The sequence below is a fragment of the Mus caroli genome, unplaced genomic scaffold, assembly GCF_978045245.1.
Source record: "Mus caroli unplaced genomic scaffold, Mus_caroli_1 scaffold_8, whole genome shotgun sequence".
Lineage (NCBI taxonomy): Eukaryota > Metazoa > Chordata > Mammalia > Rodentia > Muridae > Mus > Mus caroli.
Genome location: NW_028227263.1, coordinates 60,916,104 through 60,942,514, shown reverse-complemented (window position 1 = coordinate 60,942,514; position 26,411 = coordinate 60,916,104). Strand labels below are relative to the sequence as shown.

The window sequence follows — 26,411 nt, the reverse complement described above, 5'->3', positions numbered from 1 at the left end:
TGTTATTCATATTTGTTCTTATATGTAAACCCTCATCTAGATTCTGGTATAAAAGCCTAATAACATTTATGTCTCACCAAATGGCACTTTGGCTTGAGTGCATGTATATGTTTGTGTATGTGTGTTTCTCTTTGTGTGTGTGTGTGTGTATGTGTGTGCATGTATATTTGTGTGTGCATGCAAGTGGACATGCATGTGTGTTCTGTATCTGGGGTTAAGAGTTATGTATGCTGCATTTACTCAAGAAGTGTTCTTTAATACAACAAAATTCAAGACAATATGTAAACATTTTGAAAATTTAAGCCCCTATCACAATCTTAACATTATCCTTTCTATTTTGTAATGTAGCAGAAATATACAGAGAGATCTTTCTTATAATATTCAATATAGAAATACATTTCCTACCGAATTTTTGGAAAGTATTATTACCAAGACTGAAATTTCACTAATACATTATTTTGTTATAATGTCTTTATGGAAACCAGTGATTTACTTTAAATGCACAGGCATTTAGAATTATGAATGTAGAAGAGATTTTCACTAGCTAAGAAAAATGTACTTTATTCAGATCTACACTCATGGAACAATCCTTGGCCACCATGTATTTGGTTCATGAGAATGACACAATAATCATATAGAATATTTGAGGAATAGACATATGTAAGGGATATTGCTTTTCCAGTTACACTTTAGTTCTAAGTCTTACACTTCATTTATAAATATAACTAAAATACTAATTATTTTAAATTTTTATTCTTATTCATGGTGCCTTTTCCCCATGTCAAACTTTACTCTTAGCTTTTATGCACATTCAAATAACGGGATCTTTCCTTTTTCTTCACATAAAGTCAATCTAAGATATTCCATCTAAGATGAAAGATTTAATGCAAAATTCATGAAAATTAATATTGGGATTTCAGCTTCAAATTATAGATGACATGTGCAGAATAGCCTAGTGAATAATTCAAATTATTTCAATCATTACATAAGTTAATAAATTATAAGTAATTATGAAATTTCACAATAATTTCATTGTAACATAATAATATTCATTCCTCCTTTCCTATATTGCTTCTACCACTTTTCAATACAAACTTCTCCCAAATTTTGGCTTTGGTTTTTTATAATTCACTATGTATAGTTAGTGATCCTAGGTTAAAAGGACTTAGGGCCTTTTACTAGACAGTGTATATTCTAGCATAAACTATGTTCTCAAGAAATAATGAGTTTTCCTTCAAAATACCCTCTCTACTTATTATAGTTTAAAGTATGTTGGATGAGACCTAAACAATGTCTCCTGAATTTATGCCAGTGTTTTCAATTTTTGATATTTTAGAGATTTGGTTAGTAATTAGAATTTAAGAACAGCATTCTATTATAAAGATAGAATATCACAACATTATTCAAAGGAGGAATGAAGTATCCACTCATTGGTCTTCCCTCTTCTTGATTTTCATGTGTTTTGCAAATTGTATCTTGGGTGTTCTATGTTTCTGGGCTAATATCCATTTATCAGTAAGTGCATATCTAATGAGTTATTTTGTTATTGGGTTACCTCATTAAGGATGATATCATCCAGATACACCAATTTGTCCAAGAATTTCATAAATCCATTGTTTTTAAATAACTGAGTAGTACTCCATTGAGTAAATGAACCACATTTTCTGTATATATTCTTCTGTTGAGGGGCAACTGGGTTCTTTCCAGCTACTGGCTATTATAAATAAGGCTGCTATGAACATAGTGGAGCATGTGTTCTTATTACCAGTTGGAACTTCTTCTGGGTACATGCCCAGGAGCGGTATCGCTGGATCTTCTGGTAGTAGTATGTCCAATTTTCTGAGAAACCTCCAGACTAGCTTCTAGAGTGGTTGTACAAGCTTGCAATGCCACCAGCAGTGGAGGAGTGTTCCTCTTTCTTCACATCCTCACCAGCATCTGCTGTCACTTCAATTTTTTAACTTAGCCATTCTGACTGTTGTTAGGTGGAATCTCAAAGTTGTTTTGATTTTCATTTCCCTGATGATTAACGATGTTGAACATTTTTTCAGGTGCTTCTCAGCCATTCGGTATTCCTCAGGTGAGAATTCTTTGTTTAGCTCTGAACCCCATTTTTAATTGGGTTATTTGAATTTCTGGAGTCCAGCTTCTTGAGCTCTTGTATATATTGGATGTTACTCCACTATCAGATTTAGGATTGGTAAAAATACTTTCCAAGTCTGTTGGTGGCCTTTTTGTCTTATTGGCAGTGTCTTTTGCCTTACAGAAGCCTTGCAATTTTATGAGGTCCCATTTGTAAATTCTTGATCTTACAGCACAAGCCAATGCTGTTCTGTTTATTAATTTCCCCCTGTTCCCATATCTTAGAGGATTTAACCTACTCTCTCCTCTATTAATTTCAGTGTCTCTGGTCTTATGTGGAGGTGTTTGATCCACTTAGACTTGAGCTTTGTACAAGGAGATGAGAATGTATCAATTTGCATTCTTCTACATGATAACCACCAGTTCTGCCAGCACCATTTGTTGAAAATGCTGCCTTTTTTCTACTGGATGGTTTCAGCTCCCTTGTCAAAATCAAGTGACCATAGGTGTGTGGATTCATTATAGGTTTCTCATATGAGGCTATGCCAGTGGTGCAAATACAGAAGTGGATGCTACAGTTATCTGTAATATGGAACATAGGGTCCCCAATGGAGAAGCTAGAGAAAGCATCCAAGTAGCTGAAGGGGTCTGCAACACTATAGGTGGAACAACAATATGAATTAACTAGTATGCTCAGAGCTCATATCTCTAGCTGCATATGTAGCAGAAGATGGCCTAGTTGGCCATCACTGGGAAGAGAAGGCCCTTGGTATTGCAAACTATATATGCCCCAGTATAGGGGAATGTCAGTGCCAAGAAGTAGGAGTGGGAGGGTAGGAGAGCAGGGCAGAGAGAATGTGTAAGGAACTTTAAGGATAGCATTTAAATGTATATAAATAAAATATCTAATAAAAATAAATTAATTAAAAAAATAAGAATATCACAACACTTCTAAGAGATTGGCCCTTGGTTTGTCTGAGTCCTAGGCCAAGATGCTTTCCAAACCTTGGTCATGAAGCTGTTTTACTTAAGTTGGAGAAAGCTATTTGTTCTTCTTTATAGTTTAAACCATTATGCATTTCTTAACTAATAGCTATATGTTATATAAATAATTACCTATGACTAAGTTTTATAGATATATATGTTTTAAAATATAAAAAATCAATACAAAGATATGCATTTAGAGAATAAGAACAGATTAGGAAAATAAGAACAGATTTTTATGGACTTGTATATATCCTCATTTATCAGGCTTTCAGCAGAATTACAATATAAATTATGAAGTATCTTCATTATGAACAGTATTCAAATTGAAACAGAAAGCAGTGATGCCATCATAATTTGTAATCATCCCACATCCTGGAATATCATGTTAGACAGAAAATTTTTAATTGTTCTTTATAAAATTCTTTGCAGAAGTAGAAAAATATAAGAGGATTCCTTTTTAATTTCTACAAGTACTATCAACATGGCAGTATTTTTTTTCTAGAAAGTAATAATTACACAGGATTAATATTGGTAGGTCGATTACACATAAAATAATTTGCAAACCCAAGTGCCAATTTTCAGATACCTGACAGTTTTGTAGTAAAAACAAACTATAATAAGAGGTATAAAAGTATCTGATTACACAGCTTGATTCAATAAACTGAGGTCCAGGTGATTTGTTTGAATTTTATTATACAGCATATGTTCTACATTGTTTACCTGATAGCAATTTCATTTCAACATAATACTTGAGGAGTAGAAGCAGCTTTGTAAAAATGTAGATAATTTTGGTATACTATATAAGTGGTTAAATTTAACTTATATTTCCAGGTTTAGCATGTGGTTTCCTGAACTTGTGAAGAGAATTTGTCTGTGGTCTTAATAAAATAATATAGCATTTTGGGGCAAAAATGCAAAGAAGCAGACCTGCACTTGAGGCCAAGATACAGAACACTTCCACAGCAATCATAGTCTTGCCTTTGGTGCTATGGTAGACAGGGATGAAAGTGATCCAGACACTGCAGAACACCAACATGCTGAATGTCAAGAGCTTGGCTTCATTGAATGTATCAGGCAGATTCCTGGCCAAGAAAGCTACAGTGAAACTTGCTAGAGCTACAGAGCCCATATATCCAAGTACACAGTAGAAGGCAATCACTGAACCTTTGTTACAAACAATGATGATGTGGCCATGTACCATGTGTACATCAGCATCAACAAATGGAGGAGAAGTTCCCAGCCAAATTCCACAAAGAATCAGCTGAATCATGGTGCATATGGGAATAATATATTTGGGTAACCCTGACACAAGCAGCCACCTCATTCTTCTTCCTGGAATAGTTATCTTGAATGCTAGTAGGACAGTAATTGTCTTAGCCAAGACAGTAGAGGTAGCCACAGTGAAAGCAATGGCAAATGTGGTCTGCTGCAGGATACAGATGATCATAGTGGGATGACCAATGTAAAGCAAGGAACAGATAAAACAAAATACTAGGGAGATGAGTAGTACATAGCTGAGAGTTTGGTTATTGGCTTTGACTATGGGAGTTTCTCTGTATTTCAGGAACACGCAGAGTATACCAGATGTAAGGACAGAGAAGCATATAGCAAAACCAGCCAGAGACTTTCCCAAAGGGTCTCTATAATCTAAAATAGCCACAATTTTTTGGAGGCAGAGAGTATGGTCTTCATTTGCATATTGATCTTCTGGACACTTCACACAGTGATCCATGTCTAGTATAAGAAGGAAAGTGTTACCAGAAATATTTATTATCATTAACAAGATATAGTGAATTAATGCATTGGAATAGCCATAGATAAATTAGACTTGCATCTTGTGGTATACATTAATTTAAATGTGGAAGCTGCATAGCATTTGATACAAATTTTAATGCTTGTTATTTTTATGCAAGCTTTGCTTATAATTGTCTTATATATTCAAAATATTTATATCATATTTAAAAAACATAATTTACATGTTTCTACAATCACATATCTTAGATTGATCATTCATAAAAGCAAACCTCTGTAATTTAATTATGCTCTAAATTATGCAAAAATAACTATTAATGGGCTGTGTCCATACATCTTGCTGTTTAAATATCAGGAATTCTTGTGTTCTACATGTGGTCTCAAGTTGATGGTTGGACAAATAAATTATTTCAAATCCTTATCTTTGAAAACAATATATGGTCAACATGTTACTAAAACATTTTTATCCCTAACTATACTACCAATAATTAACCTTACACAAACAAATAAGTATAACGCTTAAGGTATGAAAGTGACAGCCACCACTAGAAATAATTGTAGTAAAATTAAAAGTTTTGGAGCCTTGTCTCATGAATATTTCTACAAAATTGATTTATCATTTAAAACTTAAATTTTCAAAAGAAGGAGATTTCATATTGTAAAACTTTTAGATAAACATTTGTTGTGAGTTTATATATTGTATTTTCTAAGATTATCACTAGTAAAACCCATAAAATCTCAACAAGAGAAGCTTAAACATAAGCTGGGTGAGAACAAAACAATAAACATAATAAGGTGGAGTAGGGAAAGACTGCCAGGCAACAATGTTACATAGGGAACTAAAGATAACCAGGGAATGTTGAGACACTTTGCTAGAGTAGAGGATACCAACAAATTGTTCTTGAATAACAAAATAATCTTCTTCCAAAACACACAAGTAATACTATACAAACTAATATATTGTACTTAGAAACATTTTATATACAGAAAATCTTTGTGTGCAACAGCAATTTAAAAAATCAATCACAAATTTAAAGGGTAGTAAAGAGGGTTGATTTTGTAGGAAGGATAGGGAAAAGTAAAATGATATTATTGTATTATAATCTTGGTAGTAAAAGTATCTAATTAAAGTACTGATAATATCAAAGAAGGAAGAGATAGTATGAGAAATTTAACATCCAAATTTTTAACATGTCTAAAATGAAATATTCAGTTTCATGATTCAATACATGGATTTTGGTAAAGCACATTTTCCTCCAGTTTTGATAATTTCTGTAAGTTTTGACAGCCCAATGCTTCCAAGTTTGTGGTATTGATTCAGAGATATCTACATAATATTCTATTTCTCAAAAAAAAAACCTTGACAGTTTATATGACACAGAGGCTTATAACATTTTTCAATTTGTATCATTTTAACTTTCACTATAATTTATTCTGTTTTCTTGTAATTTTACCTGAATAAGATTTAGCAACATGAATAGTGGTAGTTTTTTTCCAGTACTGTCTGTGTACTGAATGATGTACATTTTTTCATTTTGTATTACCTCATCAATTGTACTGAACAAAGCTCTATTCAAATACTGCAAATTTGTATTTTTTGAAAAATAATAAGGTACTATAATACACATATATGTTTATTATATATTATATAATATGCATTACATACAATATGTGTATTATTATAATTATAGCACATGGTTATTTTATATAGAACACACACACATATTCAAGGCTTTATAAATGATAAAAAAAGTAAAATTCACTGGTCAACAACAGGACATACCTACCAGAAGAACTGGTAGGCTGTCTGTAGACCTTAGCCACCTTTTCTATTACCTCATACATAATTATCAGATCTCAATTATTACTGAAATAAAATAACTAGAGTAGCATTATTTTAAAACAGTTCATTCCTCCTATGGATCTATCAGACCATCACTTTGGCCTTCCATTAACCAGCAATCAACACTAAGAAAACTTGCCCATGAACATACTAGTAGAGCAGGCAAAACTCAGCCAACCCACACTCTGAAAATATATACATGAATCACAAGCCATGGAATAAAATCCCATACAATCCTGACAAAACTAGGAGTCATCTGGTAGACCTAAAATCAGCAAAAATTTAATTAAATGATAAAAACTAATAAAATCCTGGGCATTGTGTCTCCTATCATGGGAGGTCCTGATCTTCCAACATAGCTAAAGTACAACAAAAAGTCCATAGAATTATGTATAAAATATGATGATTAGTATGGTCTTTGAAAAAATAAACATTAAAAAAAATCACTTGATCAATTTAGTCAACAGAAACAAAAAGAAAACCAATTTAAACAATATATTTCCAAAATTCAGACCTACAGAGCATAATAGAAGAAAAAAAAAGAAACATCAATTGTTGGTCTTTAATATCTCTGAACATTAGTGGATATAATTCCCCAAGAGAAAGACATAGATATAGGCCGCATATTTAAAAAAGACCAGAATTTTGCTTCATAAAGGAAACCCACCTCAGTGACAAAGACAGATACTACTTCAAAGTAGGAGGTTGGAAAATATTTCCAGGCAAATGGCTGCAAGAAACAAGCTGGGATAGCAATACTAGTATCAAATAAAATGGATTCTCAATCAAAAGTTATCAAAAAAAAAATAAAAAAGAATGAAGATGAATGTCACATACTGATTAAAGGAAAAATCCAGCAGGAGGAGCACTTGAACATCTTGAATATCTCTGCCCCAAAAGCAAGGGCATCTACATTTGTAAAAGAAACATAAGGAAGCTCTAAGTACACATTGAACCTACCTTACACAATAATAGGAGATTTTGACACTCCACTCCCTCCAATGGACAGATCATGGAAACAGAAACTAAACATAGACAACAGTGAAACTAAGAGAAGGTATAAACCTAACGGATTTAATACACATCTACAGAACATTTCACCCTGAAAGAAAGAATATACCTTCTCAGAACCTCATGGTAGCTTCCCAAATAAGGACCATGTAATCAGACACAAAACAAGCATCAACCAATAATAGAAAATTGAAATAATCCCATGCATTCTATTAGATCAGCACAGACAAATGCTGTACTTCCACAACAACAAAACAACAGAAAGCCCACATATACATGGAAGCTGAACAACTAGCTACATAATGATAACTTAGTCAAGGAATAAGTGAAGAAAGAAATTAAAGAGTATTTAGAATTTAATGAAAATGAAAGCAAAAACATACCCAAACTTATGGGTCACAATGAAAGCAGTGGTAAGCAGAAAATTCATAGCTCCAAGTGTATCCAAAAATAATTTGTCAAGACCATTTCCTAGCAGCTTAACAACATGTCATAAAGATCAATAAAAAATGGAAGCAAATATATTTAAGAGGATTAGAAAAGAGATAATAATCAAACTCAGGGATGAAGTTATCCAAATAGAAAGAAAGAGATTTACTCAAAGAATCAACAAATCCATCAGATGGAACATTGATAAAATAAATAAGATAGACAAACCCTTAGCCAGAATAATCACAGGGCACAGAGACCATATTCAAAATAACAAAATCAGAAATGTAAATAGAGATGTAACAAAAGAAACTGAAGAATTTAAAAACTTACCAAATCTTACTACAAAAGCTTATAGTCATTAAAATTATAAAATCTATCTGAAATGGATGATGTTTTAGATACCAGATGCCAAAGTTAAATAAGTATATGAGAAACCATTAAACAGTAAAATAACCCCCAAGGAAATTGAATCAGTCAGTCAAAGTCTACAAAGAATAAAATCCCAAGGACCAATTGGTATTTGTTTAGAATTCATTCAGACCTTCAAAAAAGACCTAAAATCATTACTTCTCACGTTCTTTCAAATTAAAAAAAAAAAAAAGATACAGGAGGAACACTATCTTGTAAATTCTATGAATCTACAGCTAAACTGATACCTTTATCACACAAAGACCCAAATAAGAAAGAGAACTTAAATCCATTTTTCTTCATGAACATTGATGTAAAAATACTCTATAAAATTCATACAAACTGAATACAAGAACATATCCAAATGACCATTCACTCTGATCAAGAAGACTTAATTTGAGTGATGTAGGGTTTGTTCAATATAAGGATATTCATCAACAAAATATAATATAAAAAACTCCAATTAAAATAAAAACCCACAATGTGATCATCTCTTTACATTGTGAAAAAGCCTTTGACAAAAAAAAGAGCCTTTCTTCCTAAAAGTATTAGAGAAACCTGGAAATCAAGAGCCACACCTAATGGTGGCACACACCTTTAATCCCAGCATTTGAGAGGCAGAGGCAGGCAGATTTTTGAGTTCGAGGCCAGCCTGGTCTACAAAGTGAATTCTAGGACAGCCAGGGCTATACAGAGAAACACTGTCTCAAAAAACCCAATAAATAAATAAATAAATAAATAAATAAATAAATAAATAAATAAATGCAATATACAGCAAGCCAATGGCCCACATCACACTAAATGGAGAGAAACTTGAAGCAATCCCACTAAAATCAGGACAAGACAAGGCTGTCCACTCTCCCCCCATCATTTCAATATAGTGCTTAAAGTTCTAGCCATAGCAATTAGGAAACAAAATGAGATAAAAATATTACAAATTCAAAAGGAGGATGTAGAGATATCAGTACTTTCAGATGACATGATTGTGCACACAAGTGATGCCAAAAAAAAAAAAAAAATCCATGAGAGAAGTCCTATACCTGATAAACTAATTCAGTAAAAGTGGCTGGATACAAATCTAACTCAAAGATATAAAGAGCCTTCCTCTTCTAAAAGAATAAATGTGCTCAGAAAGAAATTAAGTAAACTACATCATTAACACTAGTGACAAATAATATAAAATGCCTTTGTGTGACTGTAACCAAGCAAGTGAAAAATCTGTACATCAAGAACTTCAAGTTTCTGAAGAATGAAATTGAAGAAGACCTAAAGATGGAAAGAACTCTCATACTCATGGATAGGCCGAATTAAAATATTAAAAATGGCCATCTTACTAAAGTAGTCTACAAATTCATTGCAATCCAAATCAAATTTCCAACTCAATTCTCCACAGAGATAAAAATAGGAATTCTCAAATTCATTTCGATGACAAAAACCCAGGATAGTAAAAAGTATTCTCAATAATAAGAGAACTTCTTGGGGAATCACCATCCCTAAACTTAAACTCTAGTACAGAGCAACACTGATAAAAAGTGGATGTTATTGGCTCAGAGACAGAAAAGTACATAGTTGAAGTACAATTGAAGACCCAGCAATAAACTGAAACACCAAAAAAGCTAACACAATCCAGTGGGAAAAGACAGCACTTGCAAGAAATAGTGTGGGCACCAAACTGCTGTCGACCCTTTTGGTCCCTGTCTGTGTAGAACGGGTCTGTAGCTGCAAGTGGACAAGGAGTCGGTGAATGAAATGACAAACAGACGCAATACACAAGATTGTGTAAAATCTGAATGTAATTTTTTTCAAATTGAACATCAAACTTTTTATACAGAAGAAAATAGGGAGGTTAGGTGACACATCGGCAAGGTACAAATGATGTTACTGGATGCTTAATAACTCTTACACAAAACAAAGGAATGTAAACACAAAGACTGGCAGGAACTGGGCAATAAAACAACTGAGACAAAGTCAGCTCTATCTAAGGTCAGCTATAGTCTTAGAAGCCAGGTGTGAGGTCTTTACACTCCTAAGGCAAGGGCTTCCCATACACAAGTCATGGTTCTAATTAGAGAGGTCCGCTCTAGCTAACCATCTCATGAATAATGCAATACTCTAAAACCACAGCCAGATCTACTTCCTAAACCATTGTGAATTGCTGTATATGGGAGCTATTTGGCTTTTATTCTAAGTGATAGTGTAATACTTGAGGCAATTCTTAATGTCACTGAATAGGCAACATACTTATTGAATTCCAACTCCATGGTCAGCTCAAGGACTTTCTAGGATCTAACTTAGCTATATGTCAAAAAAATCAATCCTTAGGAGCACTTGTAATAAAGCAATATTAAGCAGCACACAGATCTGTTTACTAACTAAAGCAAGGACATTGGACATTCTTTATACAGAATACCACGATTCCAGGAGACTAAGTTTCAGAGAACATTTCCCCTCGGAACAGAGCCCAGGTTTTTGGGGCCTGTCACAATTGTAACTATGGGAGTGGATGTAGCAGTGCTGGTTCAACTGGTGTTCAGCATGTTGAAGAATGCAATTGACCAAATCTTATCTCCTTGTACAAAGCGAAAGTCCAAGTAGATCAAGAATCTCCACATAACCAGATACAATGAATCTAACAGAAGAGGAAGTAGGAAAGAATCTCAAGTACATTGGCAAGGAGAACATTTCCTGAATAGAATACCCAGGCTTATTATCTAAGGTCAAGATTGAACAAATGGGACCTCGTAAAATTGAAAAGCTTCTGTAAGGCAAAGAACATTGTCAATAGAAGAAAATTGTAACCCACTGATTAGGAAAAGACCTTTAATCACCCTACATCTAAAATGTGCTAACATCCAAAATATGCAAAGAACTCAAGATATTGGACTCCAGAGAACCAAATAACCCTATTAAAATGAGGTACAGAACTAAACATCAAATTCTCAACAGATTATTCATGAAAGGATGAGAAGCACTTACAGAAGAGCTTGCTGTCAGGCACCTGATATATACTCCTGAGAGGCTCTGCCAGAATCTGGCAAATACAGAGGTGGATCCTTACAGCTAATCATTTTACTGAGGAGGTGGTCTCCAGTGCTGGATTTAGAGAAAGGACTCATCTTGCTGAAGGGGTTTGCAACCCATACAAAGAACAAATTCAACCAAACAGATACCCCAGAGGTCCCAGGAACTAAACCATCAACCGAAAAGTACATAGACATGGCAGAACTCATGGCTGCAGCCATATATGTAGCAGAGGATGACCTTGTTGGACATCGATAGGAGTTAATACCCTTTGTACTGAGAAGGCTCGAAACCATTAAAGGAAGAGAGTGCAAGAGTGGGAGGATTGGGGAGCACATACATAGAAGCAGGAGGAGAGAGAATGGGATAGGGGAGTTTTGTAGAAGAAACTAGGAAAGGGGATAATATTTGAAATATAAGTAAATAAAATATTGCATAAAATTAAAAAAATATATTTAATATCCTTAGTCAACAGGAAAATGCAAATCAACAACCCTGAAATTCTACCTCACACCCATCACAATGGCTAAGATCAAAAACTAAGGTGACAACAGATGCTTACAAGGTTGTTGAGAAAGAGGAACACTCTTCATTTGCTGCTGGGATTGTGAGATGGTACATCCACTGGAAATAAGCTAAGTGGTTTCTCAGAAAACTGGCAATATTTTTACCTGAGGCCCCAGTTATACAAATCCAGGGGAAATGATGCTCTAACATATAACAAGGACACATGCTCCACTAAATTCATAGCAGCTTTATTTATAATAGACAGAAGCTGGAAACAAACTAGAGGTACTCTCAACAGAGGAATGAGTACAGTGAATGTGATATATTTACACAATGGAATACTACTTAACTATTAAAGACAAAGACTTCACAAAATTCACAGGTCAATGGATAGAATGTGAAAATATAACCTTTGTTAGGTAACCCAGTCAAAAATAACACACACACACACACACACACACACACACACACACGCACACGGCATGGAATATATAAGTGGACATTATCAAAAATGAACCTGGAGAATTCCCACTATACACCTCTTATACCATATGAAACCCAAGAAAAAAGAAGACCACACCAATGTGGAAGCTACAGTCCTACTCAGAAGGGGAAATTAAATAAACTTTGGAAGTCAAGGGAGAGAGTGATCAGAAAGGGAGGGAGAGAGGGAGGGGTAGGGGAAAAAGGGAACAGGTCATACAAGTACTGAGATAGAGGAAAAGTACAGAAGTTCATGAATTTTAAAGGAGAGTAACAACTGGGGAGGTGTAACTGGGTGTAGCTACTATAAACTTCCAAATGCCAGGGACTCAAGCGATTCCCAGGATATGAGAGGGAAGACATTATCTGAAATACCCAACAAAGTAGAGATAGAACCTATAGAGACTACATCGAGAGAATAGGCCCTTTCCACCATTTGAGAAATGGTGCCACACACCCACATCAAATTTTTAATCCTGAATTCTGCTTGTTAAGACAAAGTACAGGGACAAAGAGTGGAATACAGATTCAAAGAAAGAGCATCCAGAGACTGCCCCACCTATGCAACTATCTCTTCTGCAGACACTAAATCCAGACAGTATTGCTGATATAAAGAAGCACTTGTTGACAGGAGCCTGATTTAGCTGTCACAGAGAAGTTCTGCTCGAGCCTGACCAGTACAGATGCAAATGCACACAGCTTCAACTACATTCTCAAATCAGTGGACAATTCACCTAGACAAAAGTATAAAATGAAAAAAAATATTGGAGTCAACTAATCTTATAAATCAAATTAATGTAAAAAATATATACATATCATTATGCTAAACATTAAAGAATAGATTTTTTTCAGGAACTCACAGAGTTTTCTCAAAAATCTACCTACTCAAAAATAAGGCAAGTCTCAAAAAATCCAGGAAAAATTTAATAACTCACTATATCCTAGCAAATCACCAGATATTAATGAAGGGCACTATATTCAAAAGGAACCACAGAAGTCTTGCATACTCATAAGCAATGAACAACACTTAGTTTAAAGAAATGATGGATGAAACAAACAAACAAAAAAACCTGTAGACATTCTAGAATTCAATGAACATTTGTACACAACAATTTCAAATACATGGGACACAATGAAAAGCTGCTAAATGAAATGGTAATAGCACTAAGTATTTCCTTAAGAAAATAAAGAGATCTCACACTGGCAAGTTGACAGGACATCTAAAGGCTCAACTACAAACACAACAACAAATGGTTTAAATATACCTAAGTAAGTTAGATGGCAATTATGAAACTGAGGGGTGAAATTAGTTTGTTTATATATATAAACTCCCAGGTAGTGGTGGCACATGCCTTTAATCCCAGCACTTGGGAGGCAGAGGCAGGCAGATTCCTGAGTTCAAGTTCAGCCAGGTCTACAGATTGAGTTCCAGGACAGCCAAGAGAAACCTGGTTAAAAAAAGAAAAGAAAAGAAAAGAAAAAAGATAATGACAGAAGTATTTAGAAAATATCAATTTTTAATAATAGGCGGACTATTATCCAATTAAATGGTCATAGAAAAAAACTTACAAAATAGTAAATGAATAGATAAATAAAAGTATAAATAAGAATATAGCAGACACTGAAGGGAATTATTAGGACTAGCACTCCACAAAGTCTAATGAAATCTAATAAAATTGTTTGTTTTTCTGATATAGAATACTTACCAAAGTGAAATCATAGCCAGACAAGAAATTCACATAGACCAATTTCCCCCATTGAATAGAACCACTCATTTAAATACTCCCAAACACAACAAAGCCTATGTCCAAATTGGTAGTAGGTAAAAGTTCAACCAGAAATTCAAAGACATAAGGCTAGTACATCCCAAATAATTCCAAAAAATACATACAAAAGAAACATTTTCTAGCTCATTTTCTGAATCTCTAGTTACCCTAGCACAAAAGCTACATAAAGTTTCAGTGGAGAAAGGGAATTATAGATTAATATCTCTAATAAATAAACATGGAAATTTATTCAAAAACACAGCAAATATATTATCCACCTCATCATGATAAATACTTGTGCCATTTCTAATGCAAGAAACATACCTAAAGATTCTAAAGACAAGTTAAAACAATTATATAGCCAAGATAAATACTGGCATAATTCCTAATGTAAGAAACACACCTAAAGTTTATAAAGAGAATTTATAGTAAGGTTATAGACAACCAAGTGTGGATGTCTCAGTAATTTCTTAGAAAGGGAGAAACAAAATATTATTGGAAGCAAATACAGAGACAAGACTTGGAGCAGAGAACGAAGGATGGCCATACAAAAACTACTCAACGTGGGTCCCATCTCTTATATAGACCCAAAACCCAAAGACAATCTTGGATGCAAGAAGTGCATGCTGACAGGAATCTGATATACCTGTCTACTGAGAAGCTCTGCCAGAATCTGACAAATACAGAGGCAGAGTTTAACAGGCAGAAATTGGACTTAGCACAGGCTCCCCCAATGGAGGAGTTAGAGAAAGGTCTAAAGGAGATGCAGGGGTTTCCAGCACCATAGGGAGAGCAATAATATCAACCAATCCGACCACAAAGAGCTCAAGTACACATGGAGGGGAAAATGGCTCTAGCCTTTTATGTAGCAGAGGGTGGTCTTGTGGGGCACCAATAGGAGGAAAAGCCTTTGTTCCTGTGAAGACTCATTTCTCCAGTGTAGAGAAATGCCAGGGCAGGAAGACAGGAGTGGTTGTGTGGAAAGGGAAACATCCCAATAGAAGCAGGTTTGGGAGATGGAATGGAAGCATTCTGGGGGAAAACTGGAAAGGGGATAACATTTGAAATTGAAAGAAAGGAAAAATCCAATAAAAATATTAACATGTTATAACTAAATTTAAATATAAATTTATATTTTAATAATTAATAATAATAATGTTAATAATAGTACAAACCATTATTCATATTGGTAACAATTTGGGACAAGAGGAACATACCTTCTTTGCTGATGTGAGTATAAATCATTATGGAAATTACTAAGAAAATTGGGATTAGATTTACCACCAAATCCAGTTTTAGCATTTTACATATGCACCCAAAATATGTTCACATTAACTGCAACTCCAAATGCTTTATTACGATCGTTTTAGTTTTATTGAAAAGAACCAGAAAATGAAAACAACCTAGATGTACTTCCACTCAATACAGGATAAAGAAAATATACTACACCTACACAATGCAGGGTGACTCACCTATTTAAAATAAAATGACTTTATAAAATTTTGTTCAAAATGGATGGAACAAAAAAGAAGTCAACCTGAATAAAATAACCCAGTGACAGAAAGCAAATATTATATATATTGGCTCAAAATTGGACAATCACTGTTAAATAAATGATAAGAAGCAACAATGCACAAGCCCAGAGAGCTATGTACAGAAGAAGTCTGAAATGTAAAAGGTGCATCTCTCTTGGAAGAAGAAATATATCATTTTTGTTATTTGGGACCAAGAAGAAAGGAAAGGAAGTGATTTTTGTATGTTATGGAGAGAGAGAGAGAACAGATGGAGTCAAAAAACTGGACTTGGATGGTATTTCATGGGCAGTGTGGAAATACAGTTCAGTGGAAATCACCTGGATGTATAAAGGTGATCCTATTGAGAATTTCTCTTAACAGAGTATACAGAGACTGAACGTGCCATCTTTGGTAACTAGGTCATTGGTATGAAGTGATAAATTTGGCTATCTTGTTGGCTGAGTGGTTCCCATGAAAGTCCCTAAACAAGACAGACTGATGCTAGAACAGAAAGTCATCATTTGAAACTTAAGTATGTCCCTCCATTGCTGAGGACAGTTTCCTCACAGGTTAGTGAACATAAGGGGTATAGCTCATGTGGGGTAGAATCTAGCATTCACCCATATTACAGTCTCTTTGCCATGGTCATGCATACTTCAGGCTATGACAAAACTAGACCTCATGTTACCACTAAATTGTCATCTGTGAAGTGCAAATCAAAGAATCCTGAGATACTACTTTATCCTGAGAGAATGGATATCATAAAAAAAAAAATATCTCAAGTGGTGGCATATGATATCAAGATCATGTGCAAACAGAAAAAGCTCCTCTATTGCTGGTGGCAGTGTAAATTTGTACAAGCACTTTGGAAATCAATTTGATATTTTCTCAGAAAACTAGGAATACTTGTACTTCATGACAAAGCTATACTCCTCCTGGTATACGCCCAAAAGATGTCCCACTCTACCACAGAGAGACTTGTTCAACTATATTAATCTCAGCCTTATTCCTAATACCAAGAAAAAAAGAAACAAGCAAGATTTCCCTCAACTGAAGAAAGCATAAAAAAATGGGGCACACCTACACAAAACAATGCTATTCATCTACCAAAAGCCCCACATCTTAAAATATGAATGGAATTTAAGTATATCATCCTGAGTGATATAGGCCAGAGGGGGGAAAACAAAAAAGAAAAAAACAAACACATGGTTCTTGTGTACTCATTTACCTGTAGATATTAGGCATAAATTTCAGCATAAACATGCTACAATCCACTGGCCCCCAAAAACGGGATAATAAAGTGTTTCCAAATGAGGATATACAAATGTTACACAGAAGATGCAACTAAATAGTCTTAGGAGGTCAATTAAGATAGAAAAAGTTGTTGAAGGGGGGGTGGTAAGTGAGTAAAGGGGTGGTGAAAAACTATGGGTGAGGGGATCAGAGAAACCTGGGAGTGAGGATAGAAATTGAGATGGGCTGCTCTGGGATGAGCTGGAGGCCTGGAAAAGGTGAGGATACAGGGAATATACAGTGGTGACTTTACGGTTCTAAGTAGAAAGGGATATAGAAACTTAATTGGCTACCTTCTATAGGTAGGCACAGCTTCATGAGGAAGGAACGTGACATCAATCCATCCAGGGAACCTTCAATCAAATATAAGTGATGACTATTTATAGGGGTAAAGATGGTGCTGTCTGTGGGAACCAATATTTTCCCAAATTTTATGATGGAGCCAAAGTCTGCCACTATTAATAGTACTGTTATGTTTGTAAACAGGAATGCAGCAGAACTGTCTCCTGAGGGGCTTCATGTAGCAGCAAGTATAAATAGATGGAAAAACAAGCAGTAACTATCAGGTGAATTTATCGAGTATTCTATAAAGTGTGAAATAGACACAGGTGAGCTAGAAGTGTCAAGAACACTACAAGAACTCCTACAGCATCAAATAACCTGGACATCTAGGAATTCATAACGACGAGACCAACAACTGTAGAGCATGCCATGACTGGAACTAAGCTCTCTAATCATAAAAGCAAATGTACAGCTTTTTCTTCATCTGGGTCGTGTCACAAGTGGACCAAAATCTATCTCCATCTTAGTAACCTGCCATAGGATTTCATTCCCCTACTTGGGCTGCCACATTGGGTCTCTCACTAGTCCTGCTTTGAACATATTGCATGATGGAATAGAATCCAAGAGGAAGCTGTCCTTGTCTAATTGGAAGGATATGGTGTATGAGGGTGATGAATTTGAAAGAATGGGACTGGCAAAGAGGAGAGATGGGGGATAAGAGTAGACTGTAAAGTGAATAAAAGGTAAAGTATTATAAATGCAAAGTATTCCTATTTTATTAAAATTGAAAAGCAAAAACATATCATAATGCAGTCAGTAATCTTTAGTGTTCTACAGAAATATTTAGGAAAAATATCGTTGTCCAGGGACCTAGAATAATAAGACAAATATAGAGTTCACGAGAGTTTACTATTTTAAAAAACAGTATATTTGAAGACTTTTACTCTTTGATGTGATATACATTATACTTTCCACAATGGACTTTGAGAACTATGTTAATATGGGAGAAAAATTCAATCTGAATATTTTGATAAATTATAACCTTACTTGTCATGTTGGAAATTTCATTTTCAGGGCAGGGGTTACACACAAAACAGCAGATATCTCTTTCTTCCTGAGGGGATTTTCTGAGTCCTGGTCTGCAAGGCATACTACATATTGAGGGTAGAATCTGTGAAAAATTATACCCATTATAAAAATAAGTACAATATCAATTATATTATGGACAAGCATCCAGTGATTCACACAACAGAGATCCAATGGAAGACCTGGTTTAACACACATATATTAAATTTTACTGTTTTGTATTTTTACAGATAAAATGTATGACTGCTTGATGATTTATACATTAAGAAATACCAAAAAGCCGGACATGGTGGCACACACCTTTAATCCCAGCACTCGGGAGGCAGAGGCAGACAGATTTCTGAGTTTGAGGCCAGCCTGGTCTACAAAGTGAGTTCCAGAACAGCCAGGGCTATACAGAGAAACTGTGTCTCAAAAACACCAAAATCAATCAATCAATCAATCAATCAATCAATATCTACAAATTGATAGATAGATAGATAGATAGATAGATATATAGATAGATAGATAGAGAAAGAAAGAAAGAAAGAAAGAAAGAAAGAAAGAAAGAAAGAAAGAAAGAAAGAGTGTAAGAATAAGGAAGAGAGACTATCTAGGGCAGTGTAAAGCCAGTCAATAAAAAAAGAAATACCAAGTATGTATTCCATGGCAAAGCAAAAGAGGTGGATATTTTAGGTAATTGTGCTACATGTTAAGCATTAAAGTTATGACATAATTACCTGATCCACATCTGTCGCCCACTTTGTCATTACCTTAGACATATATAGCTGTTGACCACTTGGAAAATGACCTGAAAATCTTCCTATTTTCATTTTAAGTCCATAATCTTTTTGAAATTCCATTATATAGAAAATGTCATACTCTGTATCCTGTTTCATATTTTGGTTCATGTTGACTAGGTCTCCAGCAGGATTTACAAATTGTAATGTCTTCAGAATAGAGAACATCTAAAACACATTTGTCATTTTGGTTTCAACTATGCTTCCACATTAGAATAGAAAGTATTACATTTCGAACGTTCCCAATTACTATTATCCTTTTCAAAAATCTAAATTTATGAGAAATATTCAGTACTAAACACAAAAATAAATTTCATGTGGATGTAAAGGTAGTTCCACTCTTTTTACTAATACAATTTTCTTGCTGGATTGGGAGCTATAAAACATACAGTCCTGATTTTTATGTTTGGAGAATAATGATATGTCCTCTATGTTTTTTTCTGCCACTTGAGTCATTTTATCATGTTCAATGGAATAGAAATTATTAATAAGTGAAATTAATGGAAAAGTACTTGATAGTATCTGGGAACTATTTAGTAACTTGAATAGCAACATTTGAATAACATAAAAGACAAGTAATTTTATTATTTCTATTTAAGAATTTCATAAGAAAAAATTAATACATGAGACTAATATGTGGAATAAATATCTGGGAATTAATTTATGACTTACTGAATGCTGACTTGCATACCAGTGTCGACTGCATCATATTGTATAACAGTAACATGATCTGTCAACTATGCAGTAATTTAGTACAAAACTATGTAAGTTTATGGGGGAAATTTCTTATTGACATGGCTTTATACCATGTGGTTCTATTAAAGAACCCAAACCAGCTGGCATGGTGGCACACTTTTTTATTCCCAGCAATCAAGAGGCAGAGACAGGTGGATTTCTGAGTTGAGGCCAGCCTGGTCTACAAAGTGAGTTCCAGGACAACCAGGGCTATACAGAGAAACACTGTCTCAAAAACAAACAAACAAACAAAAAACCCAAACAAACAAACAAAAAACCCAATCCAACCAACCAAAAAGCAAACAAACAAATAAAAAAAAAAAAAAAAAAAAAACAGAACAAAAAAGAACTCAAACCATATAAATGACATTTAGTGTAATCATTTAGTGTAATACTCCTTACCTTCCAGGTGTCAATTTCAAGTTCCTTCCCAGCATTATTTGACCACATGTCTACTTGTTGCAGAAGCATCTCATGGAGTGAATGGGCCACAGCATGTATAGCATTGTATACGTTATAGCATGTATCACTCATGGCCATTCCAAGTGGTGTCATGAATAACCATTTAAATACAATTCTGATTGGACAATTCTTCAGCTTCTTACAATTAGATGGTGGCAAAGAACATCTAAAATATGTCCACCATAGTTTGGCAAAGGAAAATTCATTACTATAATTTGAAGGGTGTACTGTTTGGATAAATTGTTGAAAACCAGATATTTCAGGTTTCTGGTGTGAAAAAATGAATGTCCCAGTGGAGGAATATAGCATGAAATCTCCTAGATTAGTGATCATATCAAATTGTGACACACTAACCCAGATTCTAAAAATGCCTTTGGATTTACAAAAATGGAGGACAATATCTATGGGAGAGGTGTAGTCTCCATAAACTATCACAACTTTTGCTGATGACATTAGAATTCTGTTAAAATACGTACGAAACTCTTTACGGGCCATGCCATGCTCAGTTAGGATAGTAATTGCAAAAGATAAACAGACAATGTGTTTTTGCATTTCTCCTCTCAATGTAGAAAGGAATTGAATTCCATGGTCATCATTTGTAATCATCGCTCCTATCCAGTTCCATCTGAAATGAACCATTAGGGACACCATGGCTAGTGGTAGAGATGTGTCCTTTGGAGATATCTGGTAAAGGTGAGGAAAATGCTCATTATCACTCAAAGAAAGATGAAAATGACCGCAGTAAAGCTGAAAAATACAGAACATAGGCAACAATATGAACATGATGGAATGCAGAGTGTGCTTGAGCAAAGTGTTTTCATGTTAAAAAGTGTTTATTCTTCATGTCATTATTACAATTGTATCCAACCTTTTGAGATTCTCTAAACAATAAAAGTATACTGAGTCTTCTGGTATAATATTTCAAAATGGTGCTGTCTCCCATGCCCATTTATGATAAAGTTGTGGGTTTTTTTGCCACAAAAGGTATCTATATATTTATGCCTGGTAGATCACAATAAACACCATTCCTTTCTCTGCCTTTTAACTGCCTTCACACTCAGAAAGACTCTGTGTTGTGAGAAAGTATTTCCTTAAAATTAATCAACCTGGCTTACCTGAGGAATTCCGAAAATGTACAGCTGTGGTCCTAGTTTTGTAGCTACTACCCATAAAGGTGCTGCAAATATAACTAAATATCTTCTCTCTTTTGTGCAGTAGTAATTGGGAATAAAATCCTGAGCTTTCAAAGTCAAATCTTTTTCATCATGTATGTCTCGGGGACATTCAATATTAACTACAAGAGAAATGTTAGGTAAAATATGGAAGTTCATATTTATTTCTTCCAAGGCAAGATAAACAGAGAAAATCAAATGGTTGGTCTTGGGTGTCACCCTGAAAACAGAAGTAGAGAATATAATTTTCTAAAACTGTACAAGCAAGAGCCAGAAAAATCCTAGCATAGAGAGAGGAAATCAACACAAAAATCTGACAGTTATGTACTGGTTTTAACTGACAGGAAAGTGTTAGGTTTACATTAAATTTTCTAAATTCCTAAAAAATACATTTCTGTTGTTTTATACAGCCTATGAACACAAATCATAAAGCTATCACCAGCCGTTTTCTCTATGTTCATAATGATGGCATAACTTATGGTTAGATATAATCTGAAGAAAAATGAGCACACGGTACTTTCTCCTATAATCCAGGTTTCTCTAACCTTAATGATGTTACTCAGAAATACCTAAAATACAACATTAAACATTTTAATAGTAGGTATTTAGGCAGAATATCTCTTCATACTTATAATAGTATATCCATGCAAGATTCCCATTTGAGATTTAAATTTCTGTTAAGTTTTATTTTATCTCCACCATCATGGTCAAGTTTTGAAGAATTCTAATTTATTCACATTGGTCTAATATATTGTTTTTCAAGTATATCACAAACAATGTAAGGTGCAACAGTACTCCAATATATTACTTCTAAAAATAACTGTATTATGTAACTGTGCAGTCATGTTTATATTAATGATATAAATGTCCAAGTATTGGTTACAAATTAACAGTGAATAGCTGTACAACAATCTCTTTTGTGCAGGCACAATGTAGCATAAGAAACCTATATTGTTTTGGAACCATATCTGCTATGTAATATAAAGTGCTGTATAGGAAATTAAAAATAATCATTCTAGTCTGTTATACACACACACACACACACAAACACACATAGACACACATATATTTGTAAATGATCATGACCACATTAAAACTTAAAAGCTGAGTCATGTATGCGTCCAAAATTTATGTTCTACATAAAACGTTACTTTTTGTTGTTAAAGTCTAGATAGAAAATTATTGCCTTGATATTCTTCTTATTAATAGTAAGTAAAAAGAAATCAAAACACTTCTCTAGATCTCCCTCCTTCTTAACCACCTGAAAATACATAGAGTGCACATTTATGGAGTCTAAATTGTTAGAGTTCTGGACATAAACTTCACATAATTTTAAGAGAACACTTAGACATATTTTCTCTGCTAGTTAAATTTGAAAATAAATTAAATGTATTAAAAAGCCATTTACTTACACAAGACAAGGATTATCTGAAATAGTTTCTAGCTTATCCCAGGCTTGTGGGAGATATTCAAATGTGTTTCTGGAGATGTTCTTGTTCACACAACTCTTCTACATTATTTCTCATCTATATCTGAGCATTTGAATTTCTGGTTCATCTCCTCCATCCTACATTTTACGGTGAATATTGATTTCATTATTAAATACTCATTTTCTTTATTACATAAACCTATGGCTTCACCCATTTCTTTTAAATATTTTTTGATCTAATCCAAAGGCAAAAATATTGTTTACCTCCATTTTTATTTTATTCTTGTATATTCTATTTAAAAGTGAATAGACTCTTTACCTAAATGTGTCAATGTCACTATACTAATCTCTCTCTCTACTTCTTTCTCACACACACACACACACACACACACACACACACACACACACACATATATATATATGTGTATATATATATATATACATATATATATATATATATATATATATATATATATATAGCCATTTTAAATATGGTATCATTGAAAATTTAAAATCTTTTTAAAATAAATGTCCTACAACATTGTGGAGGAATTATCACAATTTTTTTCAAATAAAATCTCAAATACAGAAACCCTATGTTAAAAAAAAGATATTACATAAAATGTATATCAACTTTTATAAAGTACATTCAATTCCCATAAATCTAACCACATTGAATGTTATTAGGAAAACAGAAATAAATTTAAATGTTGAATGAGTATAGTAGATGTAAATAAACAGTGATAATGAGAAATAAAATTTTGAAATATGTAAATGACAGCCTTGGTAATAGAAATGTCTGTCCCCATAGTAATTCTCTGTCAAATTTTATCAGGTATCACAGACAATGTATTTTATTCTAGCAATTAAGAATAGAAATAGCAAGTCATAGCTTGTATGGTCATCTTTTCTTATAACAAATTAAAAATTATCTGTTAGAATAGGTGGATTATTTATGTTTCTAATTGGTAAATTTTCATAAATTTCTGACATTAATACAAAAAATAAATGGCAATGCCTTTAAAACATTATGTCAAAGAAATGAAACAGAAATTATTCCTAGAGAAAAATACTTCTCTCAGTCCTGACCTCTGCTGCAGGATTCACAGACCACAAAAATTTCAAGGTACGGTAGATAGATGATTTGAATAAAATCTGTATATCTTCTTAATACATGTAACTAATGATAAGGGCAGATACCCAAAAGGCCGATGTACAAGAACTGGGCATCCATGATGACTGACAGAAGAAACATTAGCAGACCAATATAGACCACTATATTTTAGTCTCTATGAAGTCAGCCAAAAGCCATGTTTGTTCCAATGTTCTCAATTAAATCACAAGAAAAATAACTTGGAAATTGGCAAATTATGGGAGTCTCTCTACTAGCAAGGTCAATACCGTGTGTCATTCATTCAGCATATAGTTAGAAATTGTAACTCAAAAATGAAAAACAATAAGGTACTCATAAAATAATCAGAATTGAAAAAATTCTCAGCATTGAAACCTAAAGTAAATTTTGAATATCTCCTAGAAATGAAGAGCCAGAAAACTCATGGTATTATAGTCTACATCTCAGTATCTCTATAATGTCTTGCTCTTATAATAAAGTAAAATATGTATATGAAGTTTGCACTTACTTCTTGTCTAGATTCCGACTGAAATATTCATTCTTCACATAACCATGTTTTGTGGAAATATAAAATAAACAATACGTTTCTTCATCTCCTAATTTATTTTCAGTATCTTTTATTCTCCAAAAACATTTGGGGTCACTCAAATGACAAAAAATAAATGAAATCTTTAGAAACCAGAAGACAGAGATCAATGAAAACATCTTTTTCTTGTCAGCAAGATATCTGCCTGAGCAAAATGCAGCTTATATATTCAGATAGATAGAGTCTCATGTATTAATATTTTGTGAACCCATCCAGGCACCACTATTTATTACTGTACCTACTACTAACTGACAAATGTACTTCTCTTAGGAATATTTACATTGCAGTCCCTTGTTTGCCTCTGGAGGATTCTTAAATAGTCTATATCCTTAGGCTTGGCATCTGAGCTCATATGTTCACGTAACAAATAAGGTGGAATAACTTTCTTCATGATTATCCTTTAAATCCATATCCCTTATGATTACATCCATGTCAGTAGACATGAACATCATGTATGATTCCTCTTGGGCAAATTTTCTAACAAGCCTAGTCCATCAAACCAGTTTTTTATGACAAATTGAAACAGTTAACTCAGATTACATCAGGTATTCTAAATGAGCTTTGCTTCAAATTATGACAATGACTCCAACTGAACAAAACTGAGCTCAGTAATAAACAAATTAACAATATCATGAAATGCCTGCCTATATCCCTTGCACTTGCAGTGATTAATTTTATAAGGTGTCTTATAAACAGTTTTTCTCTATCTTTAACTCATAACTATAAATGGAATTACTTTTGTGTCAGTGTTGTGGAAGAATGAGTTATTTGAATTTAACATTTTCATAAACTCATTTTGTAAAAGCTGATTTTGCACGAAATTTAAGGCTAGTAAAATTTACTTTCATTTTTCTGAAAGGAAGTTTATACAACAAGTTGAGTGCACAGAATATCATGGTTAACCTCAATTTTTATTAACCTTAATTTTAATACTGATTAAGAATTCGAGTCTATTATAATGTAAGAGGTTTTACATAATGATTCATCCTTACATTGACCCTAGATTATATTCAATTTCTATTACTATTTAAAGTTATTTATAACCATTTTTATTTACTCCTCTTCTGTTGTAGTTTACTTTATGGAAGATTTTTTGAGTGATATATATATATATCAGTTATATATATACTGTATATATATATATATATATGTATATGTATATATATATACAATAGGAAGCAAAATTATCCCTTAAAGGAGTGAAAAATTTTCACAACAAAAGATAGCTAAAAGACTCAGTGTATTTGGCTGGGTTATATAACCTACTTTGTTTTTGTTTTGTTTTGTTTTTTAGTATTATTTTTTTAGAATGAATTTTCCAAAATACATGTGTACTGCCATTCATTAGCTTTTTTATTTTGCTTTTTCCTAGCTGATCTATTATATTGCATTGCTCTGACCATGATATTTTTAAAAAGTAATATTTTTTAGTTCTTTGAAAGTCTTTATTTTTGCATTATATTTGATTGTAATACTATATTCCCCTAATTATTTCTATATCCATATTTATCATACAAAGAACTTTGATACATAATTTTTTACATCTATGAAGTCTACATTTTGCTGGAAACTGATTAGGATAAGTGGGTGTTCAAAGAAAGACAGTCACATCATTTTGGTGTGGATTATATTAAAATATACAAATTCTG

The 26,411-nt window shown here is 33.5% G+C and overlaps 1 protein-coding gene and 1 pseudogene across 5 annotated transcripts; one reads left to right on the top strand and one right to left on the bottom strand.

The window, feature by feature from the left end:
• LOC147002943 (vomeronasal type-2 receptor 116-like) overlaps nucleotides 1-26,411 on the top strand; it is a 438,646-nt pseudogene that overhangs the window by 73,828 nt on the left and 338,407 nt on the right.
• On the bottom strand, nucleotides 216-24,986 carry LOC110288977 (vomeronasal type-2 receptor 116-like). 5 transcript variants are annotated; one of them, XM_085841559.1, is made up of 7 exons: nucleotides 24,685-24,937; nucleotides 23,028-23,182; nucleotides 21,559-21,835; nucleotides 20,384-21,190; nucleotides 19,187-19,414; nucleotides 18,429-18,552; nucleotides 216-4,803 (listed from the first exon to the last, which is right to left on the bottom strand). In XM_085841559.1, exons 3-7 carry the CDS (start codon nucleotides 21,772-21,774, stop codon nucleotides 3,884-3,886), a joined length of 2,295 nt encoding a protein of 764 aa, XP_085697685.1. In that variant the 5' UTR covers nucleotides 21,775-21,835; nucleotides 23,028-23,182; nucleotides 24,685-24,937; the 3' UTR covers nucleotides 216-3,883. The 5 variants fall into 5 exon arrangements, with proteins under 5 accessions (XP_085697685.1, XP_085697681.1, XP_085697682.1 ...); XM_085841555.1 differs by lacking the exon at nucleotides 23,028-23,182 and having other exon boundaries at nucleotides 19,220-19,414; nucleotides 24,685-24,986; XM_085841556.1 differs by lacking the exon at nucleotides 23,028-23,182 and having other exon boundaries at nucleotides 20,384-21,127; nucleotides 24,685-24,986.